Source organism: Rhinatrema bivittatum, chromosome 7 (assembly GCF_901001135.1).
Source record: "Rhinatrema bivittatum chromosome 7, aRhiBiv1.1, whole genome shotgun sequence".
Classification (NCBI taxonomy): domain Eukaryota; kingdom Metazoa; phylum Chordata; class Amphibia; order Gymnophiona; family Rhinatrematidae; genus Rhinatrema; species Rhinatrema bivittatum.
In genome coordinates, this window is record NC_042621.1 from 248431778 (window position 1) to 248455794 (window position 24017).

The window sequence follows — 24017 nt, forward strand, 5'->3', positions numbered from 1 at the left end:
GAAGGGGTGCGTGTGGGCGCGTGTAAGAGATCCCGTGTGAAGGGGTGCGTGTGGGCGCACGTAAGAGAGATCCCCCGTGTGAAGGGGTGTGTGTGGGCGCGCGTAAGAGATATCCCGTGTGAAGGGGTGCGTGTGGGCGTGCGTAAGAGAGATAACGTGGGAAGGGGTGCATGTGGGCGTAAGAGAGATCCCGTGGGAAGGGGTGCATGTGGGCGCGAAAGAGATCCCGTGGAAAGGGGTGCGTGTGGGCGCGAAAGAGATCCCGTGGGAAGGGATGCGTATGTGCAAAAGAGATCCCGTGGGAAGGGATGCGTGTGTGAGAAAGATCCCGTGGGAAGGGATGTGTGTGTGAGAAAGATCCCGTGGGAAGGAGGGTGTGTGTAAAAGATCCTTTGGGAAGGGGGGTGTGTAAGAAAGAGATCATGTGTAAAGGGGTGTGTGTGTGTGTGTGTGTAAGAAAGAGCCTGGGTGAAGGGGTGTGTGTGTGTGTGTGTGTGTGTGTAAGAAAGAGCCTGGGTGAAGGGGTGTGTATGTGTGTAAGAAAGAGAAAGAAGGAGCCTATGTGCAGGCGTGTGTGAGAGAGACATAGGTAGACTGTGTGAGGGTGTATGCATGAGAGAGTAGGGAGCCTGTATGAGCGGACTGTGCATGAGAGAGAGGAAGCCTGTATGAGGATGAGGGGGTGTGTATGTGCACTAGCGAGAGGGAGCCTGTGTGTGGGAGAGAGAGGGAGGGGAGGGGACCAAAGAGGGCCTGTGTGAGGGGCAGTATTGAGAGAAAGGTCAAACTCAGGGAATGGCAATAGAGTGGAAGAGATGGAGCCTAGAAGGGGAAGGGAAAGATAGAGGCAGATGGAGGAATTGGGGTCTGAGGGGGCAAAGTGAAAGGAGAATGGTTGGGAGAGAAGGTGGAAGAAACAGAGTGAACTTCTAGGAAAATTCTGCTCAAAATATTTAAAACTCTGCATCTTTAAGTAATAATTTTTTCTCTGTATTACATTTTAAATTACTTATTTAAAGACTGTCATGTATATTGTGTTATTTCGACCCAATATAAATTATGCAGAATTTTAAGTTTTTGTGCAGACATTTAAATTTGTGTGCAAAATTTTACATTTTTTGGTCTAGAATTCCCCCAGAAGTAATATTTATTGCAGTTTATAAATGCAGAAGAATAAAACAAATCCAACCAATCATGTAATAAAACAAAAATCAATGTAATCTTTCATGAATCCTCTTTGCAGAAAGCCAGAAATCATCATAACTACAATAAAATAGTATCAATCAGAACAGGTGCAGAGCTAGGACAATTCACATTAGAACCAACATGAAAATAAATATTCAAATTCTGGTGTCACCTCAGCAAAAAAATATCCCTCCATTGCTAAAACATTTTATGAAGTAACACAAACTCCTGCAAAAAAAGACATCTAGAACCTTGCTATACCATACAGTTACAGCACGGACTCTCAGGACTCAAGTAACAGTAACCTTATGAAAAAGCATCAATGCAAATACTATACCAAGTCCTAGAACATTAATACATCACCTACTAGAGTAACAGAACAAGCTGGACTACTAGAGAAACCAGAGTTGTTTTACCTGTAACAGGCATTCTCCCAGGGCAGCAGGATGTTAGTCCTCACAGATGGGCGACATCATTAGATGGAGACCGGCACGGAATCCTTTTGTCAAAGTTTCTAGAAACTTTGACTGGCACACTGAGCATGCCACTAACCCTGCAGCCACACAAAGTCCGCCTTCAGTCTTGTATCAATCAGAAAAGAGCAAGTGAAAAAAATGAAACAAACCGCCGACGAACCCAACTCTGCAGGGTGGCGGGCGGGTTTCCTGAGGACTAACATCCTGCTGCCTTGGGAGAACACCTATTACAGGTAAGCAACTCTTTTTCCCAGGACAAGCAGGATAGTAGTCCTCACACATGGGTGAATACCAAGCTGCAAACTGACCCCAGAACACACTGGCCAACAGGCACCCAATAATGAGAAACAGGCACAACGAGCTGTTGGCAAGAACGGGGCAGACTGAACCACATTCTGGGCCCTAGGTAGGGAGAGTTGGGTTCTCACACTGGAAATAGGTTATGGAAGACAGACTGGCCAAAGACGCTGTCCCATCGGCCATCCTTGTCCAGACAATAATGGGCTGCGAAGGTGTGGAGGGAAAAGGAAATTGGTTCTTACCTGCTAATTTTTTTTTGTATTAAAGCCTTTATTAACAGATATTGAAAAGAACAAGCATACAGTGTACACGGTTTGTAATTACACACAACTCCAAATATCAAGCTAGTACACATTTATGCTATTCCCCCCTCCCCCCCCCTACTACCATACGAACATGTGAAACATTTGAAACATTTGAAATGGCAGTCAGTGAACAATATGTTGCGATAGAACAAGCATGTATAGGTGTCACTACATACGCTTTCCGGTGTCCGGGAATGATCATACAGAAGAAAACGTCAGGTTATGAGGTAAAAAGCTAACAAAACACAGCGAGCTAGTCACAGAACGTTGGAATGCTAAGGGACCTGCAGAACTCACGGACTATTGGGGATCATAAACGTCACACCACATCTGAAAAGAGCTCCATACAGCTTGGTAGGAGGACACGCGATGCCTCCGAATGGCCGTTATATGTTCCAGGACTTGTATTTTGTGCAAATGCTGAACTATGATTTTCATTACGGGTACTTTAGAGCTTCGCCAATTGCGGGCCAGGGCCAGATGCGACACTATACAAATCTGTTGGCAGAGCCTCTGTTGAGGTGATGGGAGTCCATCTACCGGAGTACCAAGAAGTGCGCATGCCGGATTTAGAGACACCCCCCGACCCACCATCTTCGAAATCCAATCGGAAATCTCCTGCCAAAATGGGGTAATAATAGGGCAGCTCCACCAAATATGCAAGTAAGACCCAACTTGTCCACACTGGCGCCAACAGCTAGCAGAAGATGAGGGGAACATCTTGAACAACCTCGAGGGTACATAGTACCAGCGGTACAGCATCTTATAGCAATGTTCCTGCAGAAGAGCCGATAGGGAGCATCTGCGCGCGCTCAGAAAACGGTCCTCCCAATCTTCCACCGACCAGGTCAGGTTTAGTTCTTCCTCCCAGGCTAAGGAGCAGCTGAGTTTCGTCGATTGCGCTCCCTGCAATAAAGTATATATTTTTTAGATAGATTTTTTGAGGCCGTAGGGAGAGGAACAATAGGATTCAAACATGGTTTTTACCAAATTCAGCTGTCCAGAGCGTGTAATAGAACCAATGAAATGACTCAGTTAGTTGAGCATATTCCAAGAAAGGCAAAAATATCTCCGGATATTTAGCTTGCAGAGTTGAATATGATATTAATTTGCCGTCCTGCAACATCCCACCAAGGTGAAGTAGATCTAGAGATTTCCAGACTGCAAATGCATTGGGAGGCAAGCCCGCCGGAAAATGGATATTATGATACAAGGCCGTTGAAAAATAATACTGCCTTACACCCACCAACTTCGGCTTCCATCGCTGCCAGACCTTAAGTGTAGTGGAGAGAGTAGGGGGGACGATCTGTACCATACGCCACGTATGGCGGGGCTGCCAGAACATCGCACTGAGGTTCATAGCACCCACTATAAACTGTTCAATATCCTGCCAAGGGGACGAGCCAGGCAAACCAAGATGTAGGTGGATCACCGTTCGCAGCTGCGCAGCCGCGAAATACCACGCTAAGTTTGGTACCCCCAGTCCTCCGGAAGCCTTGGATCTATATAGGACCGCTCGTGCGACCCGGGGCGGCCTCCTCCGCCAAATGAAGTCAAATATCTTCCTCTGTAAAGTGCGAAGAATACTATCTGTCAAGTAGATGGGTAGCGTGTTGAAGAGATATAATAATCGAGGAAGGACGTTCATTTTGATAATTGCTATGCGCCCTAGCCAGGAATGAGGATCTTGGTACCATCGAAGGAGATCACGCTCTATAGCCTTAAGCAACGGGGAATAGTTGATGTGGTATAACTGATTAACATCCGCTCCCAAATAGATTCCCAGGTATTTTAAAGGCTTATCAGTCCAGCGAAAAGGCAACTTGACCTGAAGATCATGCACTATGGGAGCTGCCAGGTTGAGGTTCATAATTTCCGATTTCTCGAGGTTGACTTTAAAGCCCGAGACCGCACTGAATTGTTGGATAGCTGTCAAAACTGCCGGTAGCGAGGATTGAGGATGAGTTAAAGTGAACAGGATGTCATCAGCGAAAAGGGTCAATTTATAATTGTTGGTCCCCAATTGCACCCCGGTAATGGCCGTTGTCGCCCGAATGATGGCAGTAAAGGGCTCTAAAAAGAGCGCGAACAGTAGGGGAGACAGCGGGCATCCCTGTCTCGTACCTCTTGCAATGGGAAAACTCTCTCCGTAGCCGCTATTGACCTTCACTTGAGCCTTCGGTTGATGGTACAGTTGTTGAATCCACTGTAAAAAGTGCTCACCAAATCCCATCTTACCAAGAGTGCAGAATAAAAAAGGCCAGTGGACCATATCGAACGCCTTTTCTGCGTCTACAGCCAGTAGCACGCTCGGTATGTTTTCTTTGCGTGCCCACCAGATGAGGTCTATGGCTCGACGCACGTTGTCGGAAGCGGCACGTCCGGGGATAAATCCCGCCTGGACAGGGTGGACTAAGGATGGCAAAATAGTATTTAGCCGCATCGCGAGAATCCTGGCCAAGAGTTTTAAGTCCAAATTAATGAGTGATATGGGTCTGTACGATCCGCAAAGAGAAGGATCCTTGCTAGGCTTAGCAATGACCGAAATTCCAGCTACATTGGACTGCGGACCCAAGTGTTCTCCGCTACGCAAACCATTAAACATGGCTATCAGAGGAGGCGCCAGTGTATCTGAGAAGGATTTATAGTACTTGCTGGTGAGCCCATCCAATCCCGGAGCCTTGCCAGATTTTAGAAGTTTAATCGCTTGGTGAGCCTCAAATAACGTGATCGGCTTGTCCAATAATTCCCTCTGTTGTGGCGTTAGTGCAGGTAGAGCCGCGTTATCCAAATAATCAGCAATATCCTGTAGCTGAATATCCTGTCTAGACTTATAAAGCATAGCGTAAAAATCTGTGAAACTACGCTGAATGTCCGCTGTATCCGTTACCAAAAGTCCCTGAGCAGTCTTGATTTTAGCAATACTATTCTGCAGTAAGACCCCTTTAAGGCGCCGAGCCAGCAGGCGGCCGGCCTTGTTGCCTCCTTCAAAGTATGTTTGCCTTGTAACGTTCAAAGTATGGGCAATCCGCGCCGAGTCCAGCAAGTGCAAAGCATGCCTAGCCTCAGACAGTTTTTTGTAGAGTGGAGCAGTAGGTCTTTGCATATGTTGTTGAGAGAGAGCTTTGATATCACATGTCAATTGAGTCCGTTTCTCTTCCCTAGAGCGTTTGCAGTATGTGGCTCGAGAAATAAACTCGCCTCGAATGTAAGCCTTGGAGCTTTCCCATATAAGCGCATGAGAGGAATCAGCAAGGCTCTGGCTATGAAAAAAATCCTGTAAGAATCCCTCTGCTTTCTTGGTAAACTGGTCATCCTCTAACAAACTCTCGTTAAGGCACCAGTATTTGGTCCCCCTGAAAGTCTCCGTGATATTGATATCCAACCACGTCGGGGCATGGTCACTCCAGGTTATCGGCTCAATCTCAACTCTGCTCACCTGGTTTTGTAACCTCTTATCAACAAAAAGATAATCGATGCGGGTGTAGGTGGCATGTGCTTGAGAGTAGAAGGTGTATTGCCGAGATCTAGGGTTCCGCTGTCTCCACACATCAATTACATTCCATGACTCCAGGAGATATAGAAGGCCCCCTCGGGCCGACCCCAGGGAGGCCGGCGACGTGCTGGAAGTATCTAGGTGAGGTTTCAGGGTCAGGTTGAAATCGCCACCCATGAGCAACTGATGATCTGTTTGAAGGGTGAGGCAATCCCCCAGGCGTTTGAAAAATTGCAAGTGCGCCGTGTTGGGGGCGTAAACATTGACCACCGTCAGAAGTACCTTACCCAGCCTCAATGTTACTATTGCTATACGGCCATCAGGATCTGTATAAGAGTGTAAGACTTCGTGGATGATATTCAGAGAGATTAGTATAGCTACCCCTGCGAATTTAGAGCCCACTGAACAAGCTGCATGAATCTGAGTGGGGTAGTTTTTATGCTGTAAACACTTCACGTGTCTGGGTCGCAGATGCGTCTCTTGTAGCAACGCCAAATCAATGCGTAAATTGCACAGCTCCTGGAACAGTAACTGTCGCTTCCTGTGAGTCTGCAGGCCCTTAACATTTAAAGTTAGCATTCTAATCATTATACCTGAAATAAGTCGCTAGTGTAGCGAACCCAAGAACATTTCCCATAACGGCTACCGTCTCAATGACCCTTGTATCTATAGGCTGCCAGTCAGTTCTATAATAAACATGATAGTAGTCCCCCAAAATCCCCAGTACCAGTTTACTTTCTGCCAAACCAGTCTGGCAGATTACCCTCCCCGTGGGGGCCATAATGTGCCCGGGAACCAACATATGAAAACCACGGATCCCCTCGGAATCCCTTCCCCCTGTAACTGTAATATACTACAACGTTACAAGCAAATAGCAAAAACATTCTAAACATACACCCCAACGAGCTAAGCGATCTGTCACAAGCAAAACTGTTAGAGATTACATACAGAAACAGCATACATACAACAGGTCCTCATTAATGCCCCAAAGGGGAGCAAATGTAGAAAATTGTATGGCAACAGTTCATAAGTAACCTGTTTCATCCCTGGTCATCCAGAGCGTTGCCTTGGTTCGGAGGTTGACGGCGAAGGCGTCTGCGCCCGTTGGTAGCTCTTTGCCAGCGAGGATAATTCTCCCGATTAGAAGGATCGGGCTGGGCCTTGGGAATTGAAAAGTTTACTGTGAGACCCGCTGACTTCAGGGCTTCGGCCGCCTCCGCTAGAGATTTCACACGATACGAGGATCCCTGATGCGAGAAGAACAGACCAAATGGAAAGGTCCAGCGGTAACGTATCTGCGCTCCCCGCAAAACATTGGTGGCCTCACGTAATTCAAACCGCTTACGCAGGGTAGTGGGAGCCAAGTCCTGGTAAACTGTAATGCTGTGGCCTTCCCATTTCCAAACATTTTGCGCCCGAGCGGCTTCGTAGATCTGTGTTTTCTGAGTGAAGTCCCGGATGCATAAAATAATATCTCTCGCCTGATTATCCGCCCGTAAGCCAAGTGCCCTGTGCGCCCTTTCGATGTGAATTTCAGGCTCGCTCACATCGGGTGCTGCCGATTTCGAAATGCCACAACCGGAAAGAAAAAATACACAAATCTTGCGAGCTAACTCCGGGACATCCTTGTAATCCTCAGACTCGGGAACCCCTCGTATCCTCAAGTTGTTGCGTCTCGATCGGTTCTCGAGATCCTCTAGTTTATCTTGTATTGCTTGAGTTTCATTTTTCAGATTTAAGTAGTGCGTGGTGTGGGACGCCATTTTGTCAGCATGGCCCTCTATCCGGAGCTCTAACTCATCCACTCGATTACCGAGTGCTGCCATGTCCTCCCGGAGCTCTGACATCGTGGCGAGGAGCTCCGCTTTGTGTTGTTTCATATCTTTTTGTATATCCATGAACCACCCGCGCAGTTCATCTCGGCTAAGGACATCAGCAATCTGGAGGGCCTGGCCCGAGGCCGCCGGTATTTCCCCATCTCCTCCGCCATCTTGGGAACCAGAAGGCAACAGGTCCCCATCCGCTTGCATTTCTGGCGCCAATTTTTGGTAGCTAAACTGTTTTAAATCTGTAGTTTTGCGTTTCGCTGCCATAGCGTGTAACTCTCAGTTGGGTTAACAGAGCATTAAAGTCCAAAAAGCTAAATTGCGCGCATATAGTCAGGGTTTAGGGACCTCACGATAAGGAGCTCAGTCCTCACACGTCCATCCCCAGCGCGCGCTCGACAGCGCCCCCCTTACCTGCTAATTTTCATTCCTGTACCACCAACGGATCAGTCCAGACTCCTGGGTTTATTCATCCCTGCCAGCAGATGGAGACAGAGAAAAGCCTCGCTGAGACTGCTTGATAAGCCCTGGTGCCACCTGCAGTAGTTCAGTATTAATCTGTAACCAAGCTGAAAACATTATGAGCAAGAAACTGAATAAAAACTGAATAAAAACGTGCAAAACACTTGTAAAAATGTGCTAAGTTATGAACAAACGAAGAACAAAAGTATGCTGAAAGGATAATAGCTGAGCAGAAGACTCTCTCCCTCCAACCCAGGTGGGTTCTGGACTGATCCGTTGGCACTAGCAGGTAAAAACCAATTCTCTTTTCCCTGTACGTAGCCAGATCAGTCCAGACTCCTGGGATGTACCAAAGCTTCCTAGAGAGGGTGGGACCTGGAGAGTCCAGCTCACAAGACACCTTCACCAAAAGACCGGGAATCAGAAATTCCCAAATCCAGTCGGTAAAGGCTTGCAACGGTATGCAGCGATTTCCAAGTTGCTGCTCTGCAAATCTCCTGCGGAGACACCAACTGAGCCCTCCGCCCATGAAAAAGCCTGACCCTGAGTCGAGTGGGCTCGCAAACCCTCAGGGACTTGATGACCCTTGAGAATATATGCCGACCCAATAGCCTCCTTAGGCCACCTGGCAATCGTTGCTTTGGAGGCATGGGTACCCTTTTTTGATCTGCTCCATAAAACAAAAAAATGATCAGATCTCCTGAAATCATCAGTAACCTTGAGATAGCAAAGCAAGGTCCTGCGGACATCCAACAGCTTAAGCTCCCAAGCATACTGCATAGAATCATCCAACTCTGTAAACGCAGGGAGCTCGATAGTCTGATTAACATGAAAGGCAGAGACCACCTTCGGGACAAAGGAAGGAACTGTTCGCAACGTGACTCCAGAATCAGATATTTGAAGGAACGGGTCCCTGCACGACAAGGCCTGCAATTCAGAAATTCTCTTGGCAGAACAGATGGCCACCAAGAACACAACCCTGAGAGTCAAATCCTTAAGGGTCGCTCTCTGAATTGGCTCAAATGGAGCATCACACAATACTCGCAGAACTAGATTAAGGTTCCATGGGGGACAGACCTTCCGCACCGGAGAACACAAATTCTTAACCCCCCGAAGAAACCTCTGTACATTCGGATGAGAAGATAAAGAGTAACGCTCAATCTTTCCTTGAAAGCAGGCTAGAGCCGCTACCTGTACCCTAAGGGAATTAAAAGCAAGGCCTTTAGCTAAACCCTCTTGTAGGAAAGACAAGATGTGAGAAATCGAGGCACAAACTGCCTGTATCCCTCGGTCGGTACACCAAGCCTCAAACACTTTCCAAACCCGAACATATGAGCAGAAGGGGTGGTAAGCATATAGCAACCCTGTGCACTAGTGGATCAAGAAGGCATCCACTATCTATCCCCTGCCCCTCTTGCCGAGGGAGCAGAACCAGCACACTTTTCTGTTTTCCACAGAAGCAAAGAGTGGGTCTCCCAGCAGCAGAAGATGCAGTTCGCTACCCTCCTGACTGAGGGCCCATTCGTGGGGCCAGAACATCAGACTCAAGGAGTCGGCCAGAATGTTGCTCACCCCCCAGGAGGTACACCGCCCAGAAAGAGCTGCCGTTCGATAGCCCACGACCAGACATGGTCTGCCTCCCAGCAGAAGGGAGAATGATCCCGTCCCACCCTGCTTGTTCAGGTACCACATAGCTGAGCACTCCAGAAGGGGCAACCCCGCTCTAGGTTCAAGAGTATTGTCCACCACAGGAGGGACTGCTGTAACCTTGTCATGACTAAAATATGAGCATGCAGGTCCTGTAATGCCCAACACCATTGAGAGCGCAGTGTCCACTGCACCCTGTGCATATGTAACTGAGCAAACGGGGTAACATATACCCCTCTGCCATATGGACCAGCAGGTGGAGGAACTGATGAGCGCAGACATGAGGGCAGCTGGAGATATGCCGGGTAAGAGCCGCTAAGGTCTCTGCACTGTCCCAAGGCAGGAAAGCCTTCAGCTGGACAGTGTCTAGGTGTGCCCCAATGAAGTCCAGCTGCAAGGACGGCTGGAGCTGAGATTTGGGACAGTTGATCAAAAATACCAGAGCCTCAAAGGTGTCAATTGTGAGGCGCGTGGCACTCTGAGACCCCTGCTGGGAGTTGCCCTTGAGCCAGTTGTCGACATAAGGGAAAAACATGAATCCCCTGCCTCTGAAGATGGGCCCCGAAAACTGCCAGGCATTGGGTGAAAACCTGGGGTGACGATACCAGGCCAAAGGACAGAACTCGATATTGATAGCGTTGGCCGCCGACCAGGAATCTTAAGTACCGCTGATCACCCAGAAAAATGAGGATATGGATGAACACGTCTTTTATATCGAAGGATCAGAGTCAGTCTCCAGCCTTGAGGAGGATTAGCGAGACCATCTTGAACTTTTCCTTTACCAAGATTTATACCTATGTCATTATTGCAAACCGTTGTAATCTTTACATGGAATGATGGTATATAAAATGTTTAAATAAACTGTTAAGAGCTCTCAGGTCCAGGATAGGTCTGAGGTCACTCGTCTTCTTGGGGATGAGAAAAAACCTCGATTAGATCCCTTAGTCCTGTTGGCTGGGCGGAACAGGTTCGACTGCTTGAGCAGAAACGAGAGCTCCACCCAAAGTATTTGTACGTCCCCAGCCTCTCTCCACCGGGGACACGGAGGGCAGCGGGATGGATGTCGCTGGAAATGCAGTTGGTAATCCTGACAAAAGATGGATAGGACCCCATAGGTCCGATGTGATCAAAATCCACCGATCTGCGAATAGTTGGGAATGATGTCCCATGGAGAATGATGGCTCATGCTCCCTAGCTGCCAGTCAAAACCCTGTGGCGGGATTCTGCGGCGGGGCTGTAGGCACCCGGTGTGGCCTATGCTGTCTCATCTTGAGACAGGCTTTTGAGCCCTGGACCTCGGTGCAGGCGGATAATATTTATGAGGCCTACAGAACAGCCGTTTAGGATATTGCCCTGCGGGCTTCTTGCTAGGCTGGGTGTCTAAAGTACTAGCCAACAAATGCGTCTTCTGAAACTAAGTTAAAGTGACATTTTTCATATTGGACTGTGGTTTGAAGGTTTCATCAGTTTCTTGATAAAAATTCAGCAAAAGTTTGATAACAGTTTTTAATGGTGAAAGTGTGGTGATATAAATGATAAAAATATCCAAAAAAATATAAAGTAAAATGGACCAAAGACCACAAGTAAGAGTCTTGTAAAAATACCATGACCCTGTGAGGAGAGGTCCCACAAAAATATATAGTAGCTAATCTCCAATTAATTTAAAATAGACGAACAGGTGTACCTATTATTTAATATTTTGTTTACAAGCGGGGTACCCGGAATACATGAAGTGTAACAGAGCCTATTTTGATTGTGATTGATGTCTAAAAAGTGTGTCACCAACATGAAAAGTTTGGAAAGCTCTGCCCTAGAGGAAAGGTGAGATATGACAGACATTTAAATATTTCAAAGGTTTCCATGCACAGGTGGTGAGCCTTTTTCCATGGAAAGGAGGCTCTAGAATGAGAGGTAGCCGCGCGTATCTTATAAAATCCGGGGTCTTCGCGCGCAAGGGGGTGCACATTTGTGCAACCTGTGCGCTAAGTGGACTGCATATTTTTATATTACTAAGTTCAATTTCTTTTGATGTTTGCTTGATGCAGTTAACCCATTTATTTGGATAAATTGTGATATTGTAAATACAATTAATGAAAATACCATTTGTATTAACCTTTATTTGATTTGTTGAAGATTGGACTACTTTTGAACTTTGGGCCCTCTTTTCTCTGAGTTACATAGAATACTGAGTTAATTTGGGCTACAGACACTGTTTAAAATCTGGCAACACCTGTTCTCTTGTCTTGACAGAGAGCTCAGATATCTCTTCTATGCTTAGCTCTTCAGGCACTAAGTAGTAAAGTATTTTGCTACATTTTACCATTTCATCCCGTTACTGGTTGCAAATTGATTTTCTGATCTCTGATCCTTATTAACAGTTTTTCTTAGGTCTGTCCAGAGACTGATTTCAGTATTTTTTTTCTGTAATAGGACTGGGAATGCATTTCAAGGAACCTTGAGACTCCTAAGCTCTGTGGGGCTCTCAGTGTCCCTAACAACCCCCAGGAAAGTTTGCAGATGGGGTGCTTCCCAGAGGCAAGCAGGAACCCAGTTGGCGAGTGGGAGGTTGCCAGTGTAGGAGTGTGTGCATATATAGCAGAGTTGCTTACCTGTAACAGGACAGCAGGATGTAAGTCCTCACATATGGGCAACATCATCACATGGAGCCCTGTCACGGAACACTTTGTCAAAGTTTCTAGAACTTTGACTGGCACACTGAGCATGCCACTAACCCTGCATCCAGCAGAGGTCCCCCTTCAGTCTCATTTGTAGCAAAAAGTATGAGCGAAAAATAAAATAAAACGTAAGTGAACCCAACTCCGCGGGGAGGTGGGCAGGTTTCATGAGGACTAACATCCTGCTGTACTGGGAGAACACCTATTACAGGTAAGCAACTCTGCTTTCTCAAAGGACAAGCAGGATAGTAGTCCTCACATATGGGTGAATAGCGAGCTACAGGATGCCCGAATAGAGTGAAACAAAAGCACCCAACGATGTGCAACAGGCACAGGGTATGAGGGCAGACTGAATTTCACAGTGGGTCGTAGGTAGGAAGTTGGGTTTTTAAACTGGAAACAAATTACGTAGTACACACTGGCCAAAGACAGAATCTTGCCTGCCAGCCTTGTCGAGACAATAATGAGCTGCGAAGGTATGAAGAGAGCTCCATATGGCAGCTCTACAGATGTCAGCAATAGGAACAGAACGAAGGTGTGCCACTGACTTTCCCATGGCTCTGACTGAATGTGCTCACGCGTCCCTGTAGCGGAAGGCCTGCTTGTTGGTAGCAGAAGGTAATACAGTCTGCCAACCAGGTGGACAGGGTCTGCTTGCCCACTGGAACACCCAGGGGTAGATTTTTAAAAATTGCATGATCACGTACTTTTGTTCGCGCACCAGACGCAAACAAAAGTACACTGGATTTTATAAGATACGCGCGGCTATCCGGGGTCGGCGCGCAAGGGGGTGCACATTTGTGCAACCTGCATGCGCCAAGCCGATTTCGGAGCGGCCTCCCCCCACCTTCCCCACCCCCCCTTACCTTTATTCCACGATTTACGCCTGCGAAAAGCAGATGTAAATCTGTGCACGCCGGCCGGCTGCCCCGCTCTGTGTTCCGGTCCCAGGGGCTGGTTCGGAGGCCGCGGCCACGCCCCTGGAACAACCCCGGGCTGAAACCACGCCCGTGTCGCCACCCCCAAAACGCCGCGTCACACCCCCGAAACGCCGCATCATTCTGCCACTCCCCCCGACACGCCCCCTCCCGCCCCTTTTAGAACACCCCGGGAATTACGCGCGTACCAGGGCTCTGCGCACGCCGGCGGCCTATGCAAAATAGGCGCGCCGGCGCGCGTGGGCTCTGCACGCAGGGCATTTAAAATCCGCCCCCCAGTTTGGTTTTATCAAAGGAGCTAAAAGGTTGGGTGGACTTCCTATGGGTTGTAGTGCGGTCCAAATAAAAGGCTAGTGCACGTTCACAGTCCAAGGAATGCAGTGCCCGCTCACCTGGGAGTAAGTGAGGCTTTGGAAAAAAAAGTAGGAAGTATTATGGACTGATTCAAGTGGAAATTCGAAACTACCATTGGCAGAAATTTAGAGTGAGTGAGGAGTACCACACGACTGTGGAGAAATTTGGTATAAGGTGGGTATGTTACTAGTGCCTGTAGCTCACTGACCCTGCGAGCCGATGTTATAGCAACTAGAAAGACCACTTTCCAAGTTAGGTGTCTCAGCTCGCAGGAATGTAAGGGCTCGAACGGCGGTCGCATGAGCCGTGCTAGCACAACATTGAGGTCCCATGCCGCAATTGGGGGAACGCAGTGGAGGCTTCAGCTGGAGTAAGCCTCTCAAAGCGCCCTACCAGGGGGTGTGCTGAAATCGGGGCATCTCCTACACCTTTGTGATAATCAGCTATAGCACTTAAATGCACTCAGATGGAGGAAGTTTGTAGGCCATACTCCGAGAGGTGCCAGAGGTAGTCCAGGAACCTTGTTGTGGGGAAGGAAAAGGGATCTATTTCCTTTGTTGTGCACTACAAGGAGAATCTTTTCCACTTGGAACGATAAGATTTCCTAGTAGGCAGCTTCCATGAAGCTAAGAGGACCTGGGACACTTCGTTAGAAAGGTGAAGGGATTGTAGAATCAACCTTTCAACATCCATGCCGTCAGACAGGGCATGGAGGTTTGGATGACGCAACAGTCCGTTGTTCTGTGTTATTAGAGTTGGATCTGTGCCCAGGCGAATTGGTTGCTGGACTGAGAGGTCGCATAGGATGGGAAACCAAACCTGCCACGGCCAGTATGGGGCTATGAGAATCATTGTTCCCCGGTCTTGTCCTAACTTCACGAGAGTCTTGCTGATGAGTGGAATCGGAGGGTATGCATATAGAAGACCAGTTTCGCATGAGTGGGCGAAGTCATCCCTTGGAGGTGTCTCGCAGCTGCGGTGTAGAGAGTAGAATTGATCTACTTTGCGGTTGTGAAGTGACGCAAAGAGGTCTATCTACAGGTGACCCCACTGGTGGAAAATTGTGTTCGCTACAGTGGGATCTAGGGACCATTCATGGGGATGACATGTCTGGCTGAGATTGTCCGCCATCACATTGTCCACACCTGCCAGGTAGGTTGCTCTCAATATCATGGAATGGGAGAGAGCCCAGGCCCAGATCTGCAGCACCTCCTGGCATAGCAGGTAAGAGCCTGTGACCCCTTGCTTCCTGAGGTACTACATCTTTACCTGGATGTCTGTTTGAATTAGGACTACCTTGTTGGACAGGCAATCTTGAAATGCGAATAAGGCATATCGTATCACCCTGAGCTCCAGAAAATTTATCTAGTGCTTTGCTTCCGCTGTGGTCCAGGTTCCCTGGGTTTGTAGGTTGTTGTCATGGGCTCCCCAACCCAGGTTGGAGGCATCCGTGGTTATTGTAATCTGAGGATCTGGATGTTGAAAAGGTGGTCCTATCTGAAGATTGGACTCCTGCATCCACCAAGCTAGTGAGAGTTGAAGCTGGCTGGTGACGTGGACAATGTGGGACAAAGGTTGGTGTGATTGGGAACACTGGGATTTTAAAGTCCATTGTGTTACTCTCATGGCTAGACGAGCCACTGGGGTAACGTGAACTGTAGAAGCCATGTGACCTAGTAAGGTTAACAGGTGACGAACTGTAGTAGTGCAGCGAGCATGAACTGCTTTGGCTAAGGTTGACAACGTGCGTGCTCAGTCCTTTGGGAGGAACGCTCTGGCTTGAATGGTGTTTAGATCTACTCCGATGAATGAGATGCGTGACGGAGTCAAATGTGATTTGGGATAGTTTATGAGAAACCTCAAGGACTGTAGCAGGTGTATGGTAAAACGGAGGGATTAAAGTACTCTCTCCTTACAGGCCTATCCTGATGCCAATCAAACCTAAACCCCTTACTGCTTCCAGCCCTGCTACCCTCTAACAACGATGCATCTTAAGGAAACGTTGACTATATAATCACTGAAATGTTATTTTTTGCATTAATGTTTTAATATAGTTCCTATCTACATTCCTTCTCTCCCTTATGCTCTGCAACCTATGTTTTTCACGCTTACGTGCTTGCTTTCACCCGCCCCCTCTCTCCTTTTTCTATTCCTGCTCCCCTTCTCATGTCCCTGTTATTTTGTAATTTCTCTTTCCTCACTACAAGAGTTGATTGTAAACCGGCATATGTCCTATGAATGTCGGTATATCAAAAGTTCTTAAACAAACAAATAAATAAATCTCCTTGGATGGACCTGTGAGCAGCCAGTCGTCTAGATACGGATAGACGCGGATACTGTGTTGCCTTAGGTAAACTGCTACTACTGCCACGCATTTTGTAAATATTCGGGGTGCTGACGATAGGCCAAATGGCAGTACTCAGTTCTGAAAATGCCTGTGACCTACTATGAATCTGAGATATTTTCGATGAGGAGGGGATATGGCTATATGAGAATACGCCTCCTGAAGATCTAGAAAGCAGAGCCAATCTCTTTGAAGAAGGAGCTTGGTGCCCAAAGTAACTATCCTGAACTTTTCCTTGCGGAGATATTTGTTTAGGGCGCGGAGGTCCAGTAAAGGACGTATGCCGCCCGATTTTTTGGAATCAGAAAATATCGAGAGTAGAACCCTTTACCTTGCTGCAGTCGTGGAACCGGTTGCACGGCATTGGACTGCAGGAGGATGGAGAGTTCTGCCTCGAGGAGTGGAGTGTGGGGTGGAGAGACCGGTGGTAGTGTAAGGAAATTTAGATGGTAACCGTGGGTTACTATGGAAAGGACCCAGCGATCGGTAGTGATTGTAAACCATTGTTGGCAAATTGGCCCAGGTGGCCTCCCACAGGAAAGATGGTTGGACGGGGAGGTTGACTGCTGCTCTCTAGAAGGGAGTCAAAACCCCGATGCAGGACCAGTCTGAGGAGCTGGTTGGGTTTTCGGGAGTCTATGCTGACGAGGCTGACCTCTTAGAGCAGAGCTTTCCAAAGCGTGTGTCGGGACACATTAGTGTGTCGCCTGTAGTGTGGAGGTGTGTCGCCCGGTCCACAGGGCCGGCGGAAGCAGGGAACTATAGCAGGAAGATCGGCGGGCAGTGGTGGAGCTTACATCACCACGGCCCGAAGAAAAGGGTCACGTTCACTCCTCCTCCTTCCTGCCTGTGCAGCCCTGGAAGAAAAACGTTGCCGGAGCCGCGTGGGCAGGAAGGAGGAGGAGCATCTGCTGCGTACAGAAGAAGAGCAGCATTAATGGGCCGTTGCGGATCCCACGTCGCGACGGCCCGAGAAGAGGAGGAAACCCGATAGCAGGGCCGCTGCGGATCCCACGTCGCGGCAGCCCGAGAAGAGGAGGAAACCCGATAGCAGGGCTGCTGCAGATCCCATGTCACGGCCAGGGAAGAGTGAGACAGCATGTGCACGAGAGAGAAAGTATGTATGTATGTATGAGAGAGAGGCATGTGAGAGTGAGAGCTGTGGATGTGTGAGATTGCATGTGTGTGAGAATGTGTGAGATAGCGTGTGAGAATGAGAACCTGATTGTGTGTTTGAGGGAAGACAGATGGAGAGAAAAGAAATAGAAAAAAAGACCCTGTAAAAGGAATTGGCAAAAAAACAAGAAAGGAAAGGTGGAAAAAAAAGCCTGTGACCAACCGATTAGAAAACTAAGATCAGACAGCAAAGGTAAAAAAAATAATTATTTTTTAGTGATTGGCACATGTAATCTTTGGGAATGTGCAAGAGTAGCACTTTCTCTATGCCGATCTCACAATGTACGAGATCAGCATGGAGGAAGTGGAAGCCTGCAAATATTTATTATGAGATAGGTTGTGTTGTGAAACATTTTATTTATGTATATACTTAAGGAAACATACATAAATTGTTGGAATACATTTTGTTCGTTTAACCTTTAACTTCTGGTTTGCTGGTAGACTGAATTACTGTGTCACGAAATTATGTTTGTCTAAAAAGTGTGTCACCAACATGAAAAGTTTGGAAAGCTCTGTCTTAGAGGGTCTGGACGGTCGAGTGCGAGATGGAGGAGGGTAATACCTACGTGGTTTATAGGATAGCCTCCTAGGTTCTCGTCTAAATGGCCTCTTCTCTGTTTTTCCTTGTTCTGCGTAACTCCGCAAGCAGCCTGCTGTGCTTGTATCTTCAGTTCCTTACTGCATCCTTACTCTGTTCCATTGTGATCCCTTCCCTGATACCTGTTTTTTTGTAATTTCCAACCTGTAATTCTGCTGTAAATCGATATGATGTCGCTACTAATATCGGTATAAAAAAGTTATTAAATAAATAGACGAGAAGTCCGAGGAAACAGTGGACAGATGGCGCAAGGACTCGGGATGATCTTTGAGTTGCGCCACTGCCTCCTGAATTTTCTCTCCAAACAGATTGTCCCCTGTGCATGGAAGATCTGCCAACCTGTCCTGGACTTCTTGGCACAAGTCAGAAGATTTGAGCAATGCCCAACATCTGGAGCTTATTCCCACCGCTGAGACTCTGGAGGCAGTCTCAAAAATGTCATACGCTGCCCTGACCTCGTGCTTCCCAGCATCAAGCCCTTTCTGGAGGATGGTAGTCAGACCCTCCTGAAATTCTTCTGGTAGTGTCTCGGAGAAGTCTTGGACTTATTTCCAGAGATTCCTCGAGTATTGCGTCATGTATAGCTGGTAGGCTGCTATACTTGCCATAAGCATAGATCCCTGGAATACTCTTCAGCTGAAGGCGTCCAAGGACTTTTGCTCTTTGCTAGGAGGGGCAGAAGAATGGGTCCGGGACCTCTTAAGCCTTCTTCTGGGCGGACTCAACCACCACAGAGTGGTGGGGTAGTTGGCTCTTTTGAAAACCTGGAGCTGACTGAACCAGGTACGTGGCGTCAGTTTTCCTGTTCACTGGTGGGACTGTACCAGGGTGTTCCCAGGTACGGAATAACAGGTCAAGCAGAACTTCATGGACTGGAACTGCCATCACCTCCTTGGGGGCATCCACGAATTGAAGCACCTCCAGCATTTTATGCCTGGCATCCTCCTCCGTTTACAGTTTAAAAGGGATAGTTTCAGACATCTCTTATGAAATTAGCATATGTGAGGTCTTCTGGAGGTGATTGGCGGCTTCTTCTGGGGGTGAAGGCTCTGACAGAAGGTCCTAGGAGTCTTGAGAGTCAGAGGAATCATCACCCCAAGGGTCGTATGGTGGATCTCCTCCACCCTGCGGGCCTTCAGATGGAGACAAAAGTCCAAATCCAGCCGGATCTGGAGGTGGCACAGATGGAAAAGATGGAGGCACAGAGACAGGGGAAGGCGGCACTGAGGACAGGAGTAGCATTGATGGTATCTGTGTTTTCGATGGTCGTCGGGGTGCAAGAGCACCAGATGGTCCTGGAATCGGCTCCGGCATCGGTGGAGGCTCTTCCTCGTCCGAAGACAAAGGAATCGGAATCGATGCTGGTGGAGGAATAGATCTCTGAGGTGCTGCTGGTCCGGAAGGAAGAGGCACCAATCAGGTTGTCCAATCGTTCGAGAAGTGGAGCCAGCATAGTAGGCACCGGATCAGGCGTCTGCATGGGAGTCAGCGCCGGTTGTGTTTGGAATCCACGAAGTGCCTGAAGGACTGCCTCTTGGACCATCCGGTCCAATTCCTCATGGAAAGCTGGTGTTGGCAACACAGCAGCCGGGGTTGGAGTTTGAACAGGCGTTGCTGGAAGGTCCGCAGGAATTTGTGGAGTCTCAGCTCCAAGCACCTGTGCAGGTGGGGGAATGCCTCGGTGTCCCAGGAGCAGAGGAGGATGGGGGCTTCTCTCCACGGGACTTCTTGGACAGCGGCTCAGTTGATGTTGATGGTTTGTCTGTGCCGGTATCGGATGAAGGCTCACGTCTGTGTCGATGATGGTGCTTTTCTCGATGTTCGGCCCAGTCCTTCTCCAGCGCCGAGTACAACGATGTCTATGCCTTTGAGTGCGAAGATGCCTGTGACGGCTGGTCACCGGTGTTTCGATGGTATTGAGACGTCAATGGAGAGAGTCGATGAAAAAGACTGCTTCCGACTTGGTGCACTCTTGGCCGGAGTAGACTGAGACGAGCGCAATTTGAACAGGTGTTCCATCTTTTCTAAGCAGGCCCAGCGGCATTTTAGGGTCATTTGGACCCAACTGGTGCACCGTTGGACGTCATGGGAAGGCCCCAAGCATAAGACGAGGCATCATGAGAGTCCGTAATGGACATAGTCCTCGGGCACTCGGGGCACTTCCGAAAACTGGTCGCCATTTCGAGAAAATAGGAGGCGGCGCACAGTCAGGCACCAATGGAAGCATCGCCGGGAACCAACCACAGAGAACGTGGTAAAACCTTACCGGCGTTATAGAAAGACAGTGGTCGATGGGGGACCCCGTGATGGGGGAAAATTTTGAAAAATATGAGAAAATGTTCCGTGAGGAAAAAAGTTGTGAGAAATTCTCACAGTGCTCCTAAGAACCGAGAGGCAACTGGTGCATGGAAAAAAAGAGACTGAAGGGGGACCCCTGCTGGATGCAGGGTTAGTGGCATGCTGGGCATGCTCAGCATGCCAGGCAAAGTTCTAGAAAATTTGACAGTGTTCCGTGACAGGGCTCCATCTGATGTCACCCATATGTGAGGACTACCATCCTGCTTGTCCTGGGAGAAACAGGTAGACTGAAGCAGTAGTGGGCAGGACCCTCCAAAGTGGCCATGGGGTTAACCCTGAGGGGGTGTTTCGTGACAAAGGGCATATGAAGCATATGAATTTTTAAACAAAAATAAACCTCCACCACCTATACTGTGAAAAGTGAGAGAAATGACTCAAAGATCCATTAAGCCGCTGTGCTATATAGAGATATCTACTCATGTTATGATTCCTTGCTTTGCCCAATGAGAATTCCCCTTCTTCTTGCAAAATCTCAAGTTACCATACAAGTGACTTCTTAACCTCTGTAGGGTTCATCAATTTCTGTTAGCTGGGAGGCTCCCGTGTGTGTTGGTCTAGGCTAAAGGAGTTAAACGGAGACATTTCCTGCCTTTCCCCGAAATTATAATACAACAATATTCTACAGACTTTTCAAAGTAATGTTACTGGTCAGCAAACCAGTGACCTGGGTTAGGATTAATCCTGTAGCAGCAAAGACCTAGCCCAGAGTCTGCCAGAAATTTCAGTCCTGACTGAAGACTAGACTCATTTCTGAATTGTATCCTGTGAATAGTGCTACCAGTGTTTCCATGGGAACTGACTAGTTAAAGTGAATGTTAATTACATACGGGCTGATACAACCCTCGATTGGATGTGTGTTTGACGCGCTAGCGTTACCCCTTATTCAGTAAGAGGTCGAAAACTCGCATCCAAACCCCCCGAACCTAACAGCGCCCGCAACATGCAAATGCATGTTGATGGCCCTATTAGGTATTCCCGCACGATTCAGAAAAGAAAATATGCAGCCAAGCCACACATTTTACTTTCAGAAATTAGCGCCTACACAAAGGTAGGCGCTAATTTCTTCTGGCACTGGGAAAGTGCACAGAAAAGCAGTAAATACTGCTTTTCTGTGCACCCTCCGACTTAATATCATGGTGATATTAAGTTGGAGGTCCCGAAAGTTGCCAAAAGTTTAAAAAAATAAAAAATTTGAAGTCAGCCTGCAGCTCAAAAACCAGACGTTCAATTTTGCCGGCGTCCGGTTTCCAAACCCGTGGCTGTCAGTGGGCTCGAGAACCGACACCGGCAAAATTGAGCATTGGCTGTCAAACCCGCTGACAGCTGCCCCTCCGGTCCAAAAACAGGCGCTAGGGACACGCTTAGTGTCCCTAGCACCTATTTTTACCGCCGGGCCTAATTTGCATACTGAATCGCGCGCACAGGAGAGAGGCCTGTGCGCCCGCTCTCCCGTGGACTTTACTGTATTGGCCCGATAGTGTTTACTATCCAATCATTCGTCTTTTTCCCTGTTTGATGGTTTTAACTTTTACAAGTCACCTTGTTTCCTTTATTTCTAAAAAAAAACTGTTTTGCTTTTTAGCCCTGTGTCAAGGATCCTAGCCTTTTTTTTTTTGTATTTAATCTGTTGGTGCATTTCTAGGAATTTTGTGACCCTTGGTGTTTGCAGGACCTTAATGTCCCTAGAAACTAAATGGATAGCTTGCAGGCACAGCATTTTCCAGAAAGAAGAAAAAAAAACTAGTTGGCAGGTGGGAAGTTACCAGTATAGGAGAATGTGCGCAGAGAGGGCCTGAGAAGTGCCTAGCAAGACCCTTCAAATGTTCACAGAGTTAACCCCGAGAGAGTGTTAGGGTTAGTGCTGAAGTGTTATATGACAGAATTTGTGTTGTCTCCATCTGCTGGCAGAGTGGTATAAATCATGCATCTGGACTGGTCAAGCAGATTAATAAGGAACATAACTTTAAAAACTAATTGGCACTGAAACCTTAATTGAATAACATTAACAGAAGTTCAAACAAACCAATTTCTTTGGCAATTTCCTCTGTTCTTCTAGAGCTCCTACCTGAAAACAATCTCAGAGGTTCCAAAGGAGTAACAGCATCTTCTAACACCAAGCTCGTTTGGGAACTCTCATGCATCAACTGTTGATTTATATCTTCTATTTCAGAATGTATTTTAGCCATATGTTCAGAAGTACGTGTTTTTCTACTTCGTATTCCAGGAGACAAATTCAGTGTTGTAGGAGATTGCTCTGTCGTAAGTGGCTTTTCTGGGATGGCCAGATTTGAAAGGAGATTGGCCTCCGATACTTTACAGGAAGACGACAGTCTAACATTTGCTTTAGGAGAATGCTCATACTGATGGAAAACTGAAGTAAGATTAGATGTCTGACCAGCAATTGATCTCCCTTTTCGAGTCCTAGATGTTACTTTCTGGCTAGAATTCTCACTCTCTGTTAGTTCCTTTTCTGCTATAAGAGGCTCTAGAATTGGAGTTGTTTGCAGGTCTTTAACAAAAGGTGAAGATGTGCTGCTTTGTTTAGGGGATTTTTTGTTTGGAAGTGGAAGAGAGGCTACTTTGTATGTTTGACTAGAACTTTTAACTTTAGTTGTGCCAGCTGAAGATAAATCTTCTTGAATTTCATTCAATAATTGCTGTGCATTTAAAGACTTCATGGGACTTAGATGCTTGCTTTTTCTTTTTTGTTGTGCACCTTCCTTTTCTTCCACTGTACTTTTGTATTCAGATATAAAATCCTCATATCGAACAGTCGGAGTCTCTTTCCCATTATTATTACTTGATACCTGAAGTTTGGGTGTGGTATGTTCACTTTGTAATACAACTGAACTGTTACCCATTTCAACTTCATCTTCTATTGATGAATTGTTACCTCGAAGAGACTTTCTTTTGGATTTTGGTGTAGAAACAAGACTCTTTAATGTTTCTGCAACACACTGTCCACTCTTCTTCGACTTAGACCCAAGTTCAGCTTTGGACAATTTGATTTCCTCATCTTTACCTGAAATGCTTTCTTCATTTGATTTAACATTTTCTTTCACAGGCATATCATGTTTTTCTTTACCTTCATCTTTTTCACTTGCAGAAGACCTACGACCTCTGGAAGAAGTCTTCACTGAAACATTTACCACTTCAGGAATATAGTTAGATTCTAAATTGATCTCTTGATGTTTAATACTGACGTGACTCTCACCAACAATACTTGCTGCTTCTTTAGTATCTAAGTGGTTTAGTCTTCCAGATCTACATCTGGACGATAAGGGTGTCTGAGAGGCAGTGTTATCCTGCAAAATATTTTGACAACTTCCTTTTTTTGGTGTGTTAGTTTGCTTGGTAACAGATTTCCTTTTACTTTCATCATGTTGCTTTGGATTTGTGTCAATTTGATATTTAACGATTTCATAAAGTTCACTAAAAGGTGACACAGTGTGTGCAGATTTAGATCTTCTGAGTAGGGCTCTGTTTGATGAAGATTGCTTAGCTGATGTTCTGGAAAGATCTTCAATGTTTTGCAGCTTTTCTCCATCATTTTGGATTTTATGCAGAGTCTCATCTATAAAAGCACAAGTTACATAAGTTAAATAGGAAATTAAGAAAAAATGTAGACTGCTACTGCAAAACAACTGTATAGAGAAAAGGATTTACAAGACAAAGCAGCAACTTGTAAGTCGTAATTCCATTTGTTTAGAAAACTGAAGTTTATGATAAACCTTATAAAACCTCATTTATTATCTAAACTAATAATGAAGTGTGGCTTTGCTCCTTTTCTCTATCACGAAGAAAAAAATTTTAAAAACCCACCCACCCCATGAAATGTGTCCAGAACAGATGAGCATGATTCATTAAATAATTAGTA

General features: G+C 47.0%; 1 protein-coding gene across 4 annotated transcripts in view; it reads right to left on the minus strand.

Annotated features, from left to right (window-relative positions):
• Nucleotides 1-24017, minus strand: part of MKI67 (marker of proliferation Ki-67) — a 433449-nt gene that overhangs the window by 269492 nt on the left and 139940 nt on the right. For all 4 annotated transcript variants that reach the window (XM_029610010.1, XM_029610009.1, XM_029610011.1 and 1 more), the window contains exon 7: nucleotides 22206-23714. In XM_029610010.1, the coding sequence (XP_029465870.1) occupies nucleotides 22206-23714 (1509 nt within the window). The remainder of the gene's footprint in view (nucleotides 1-22205; nucleotides 23715-24017) is intronic.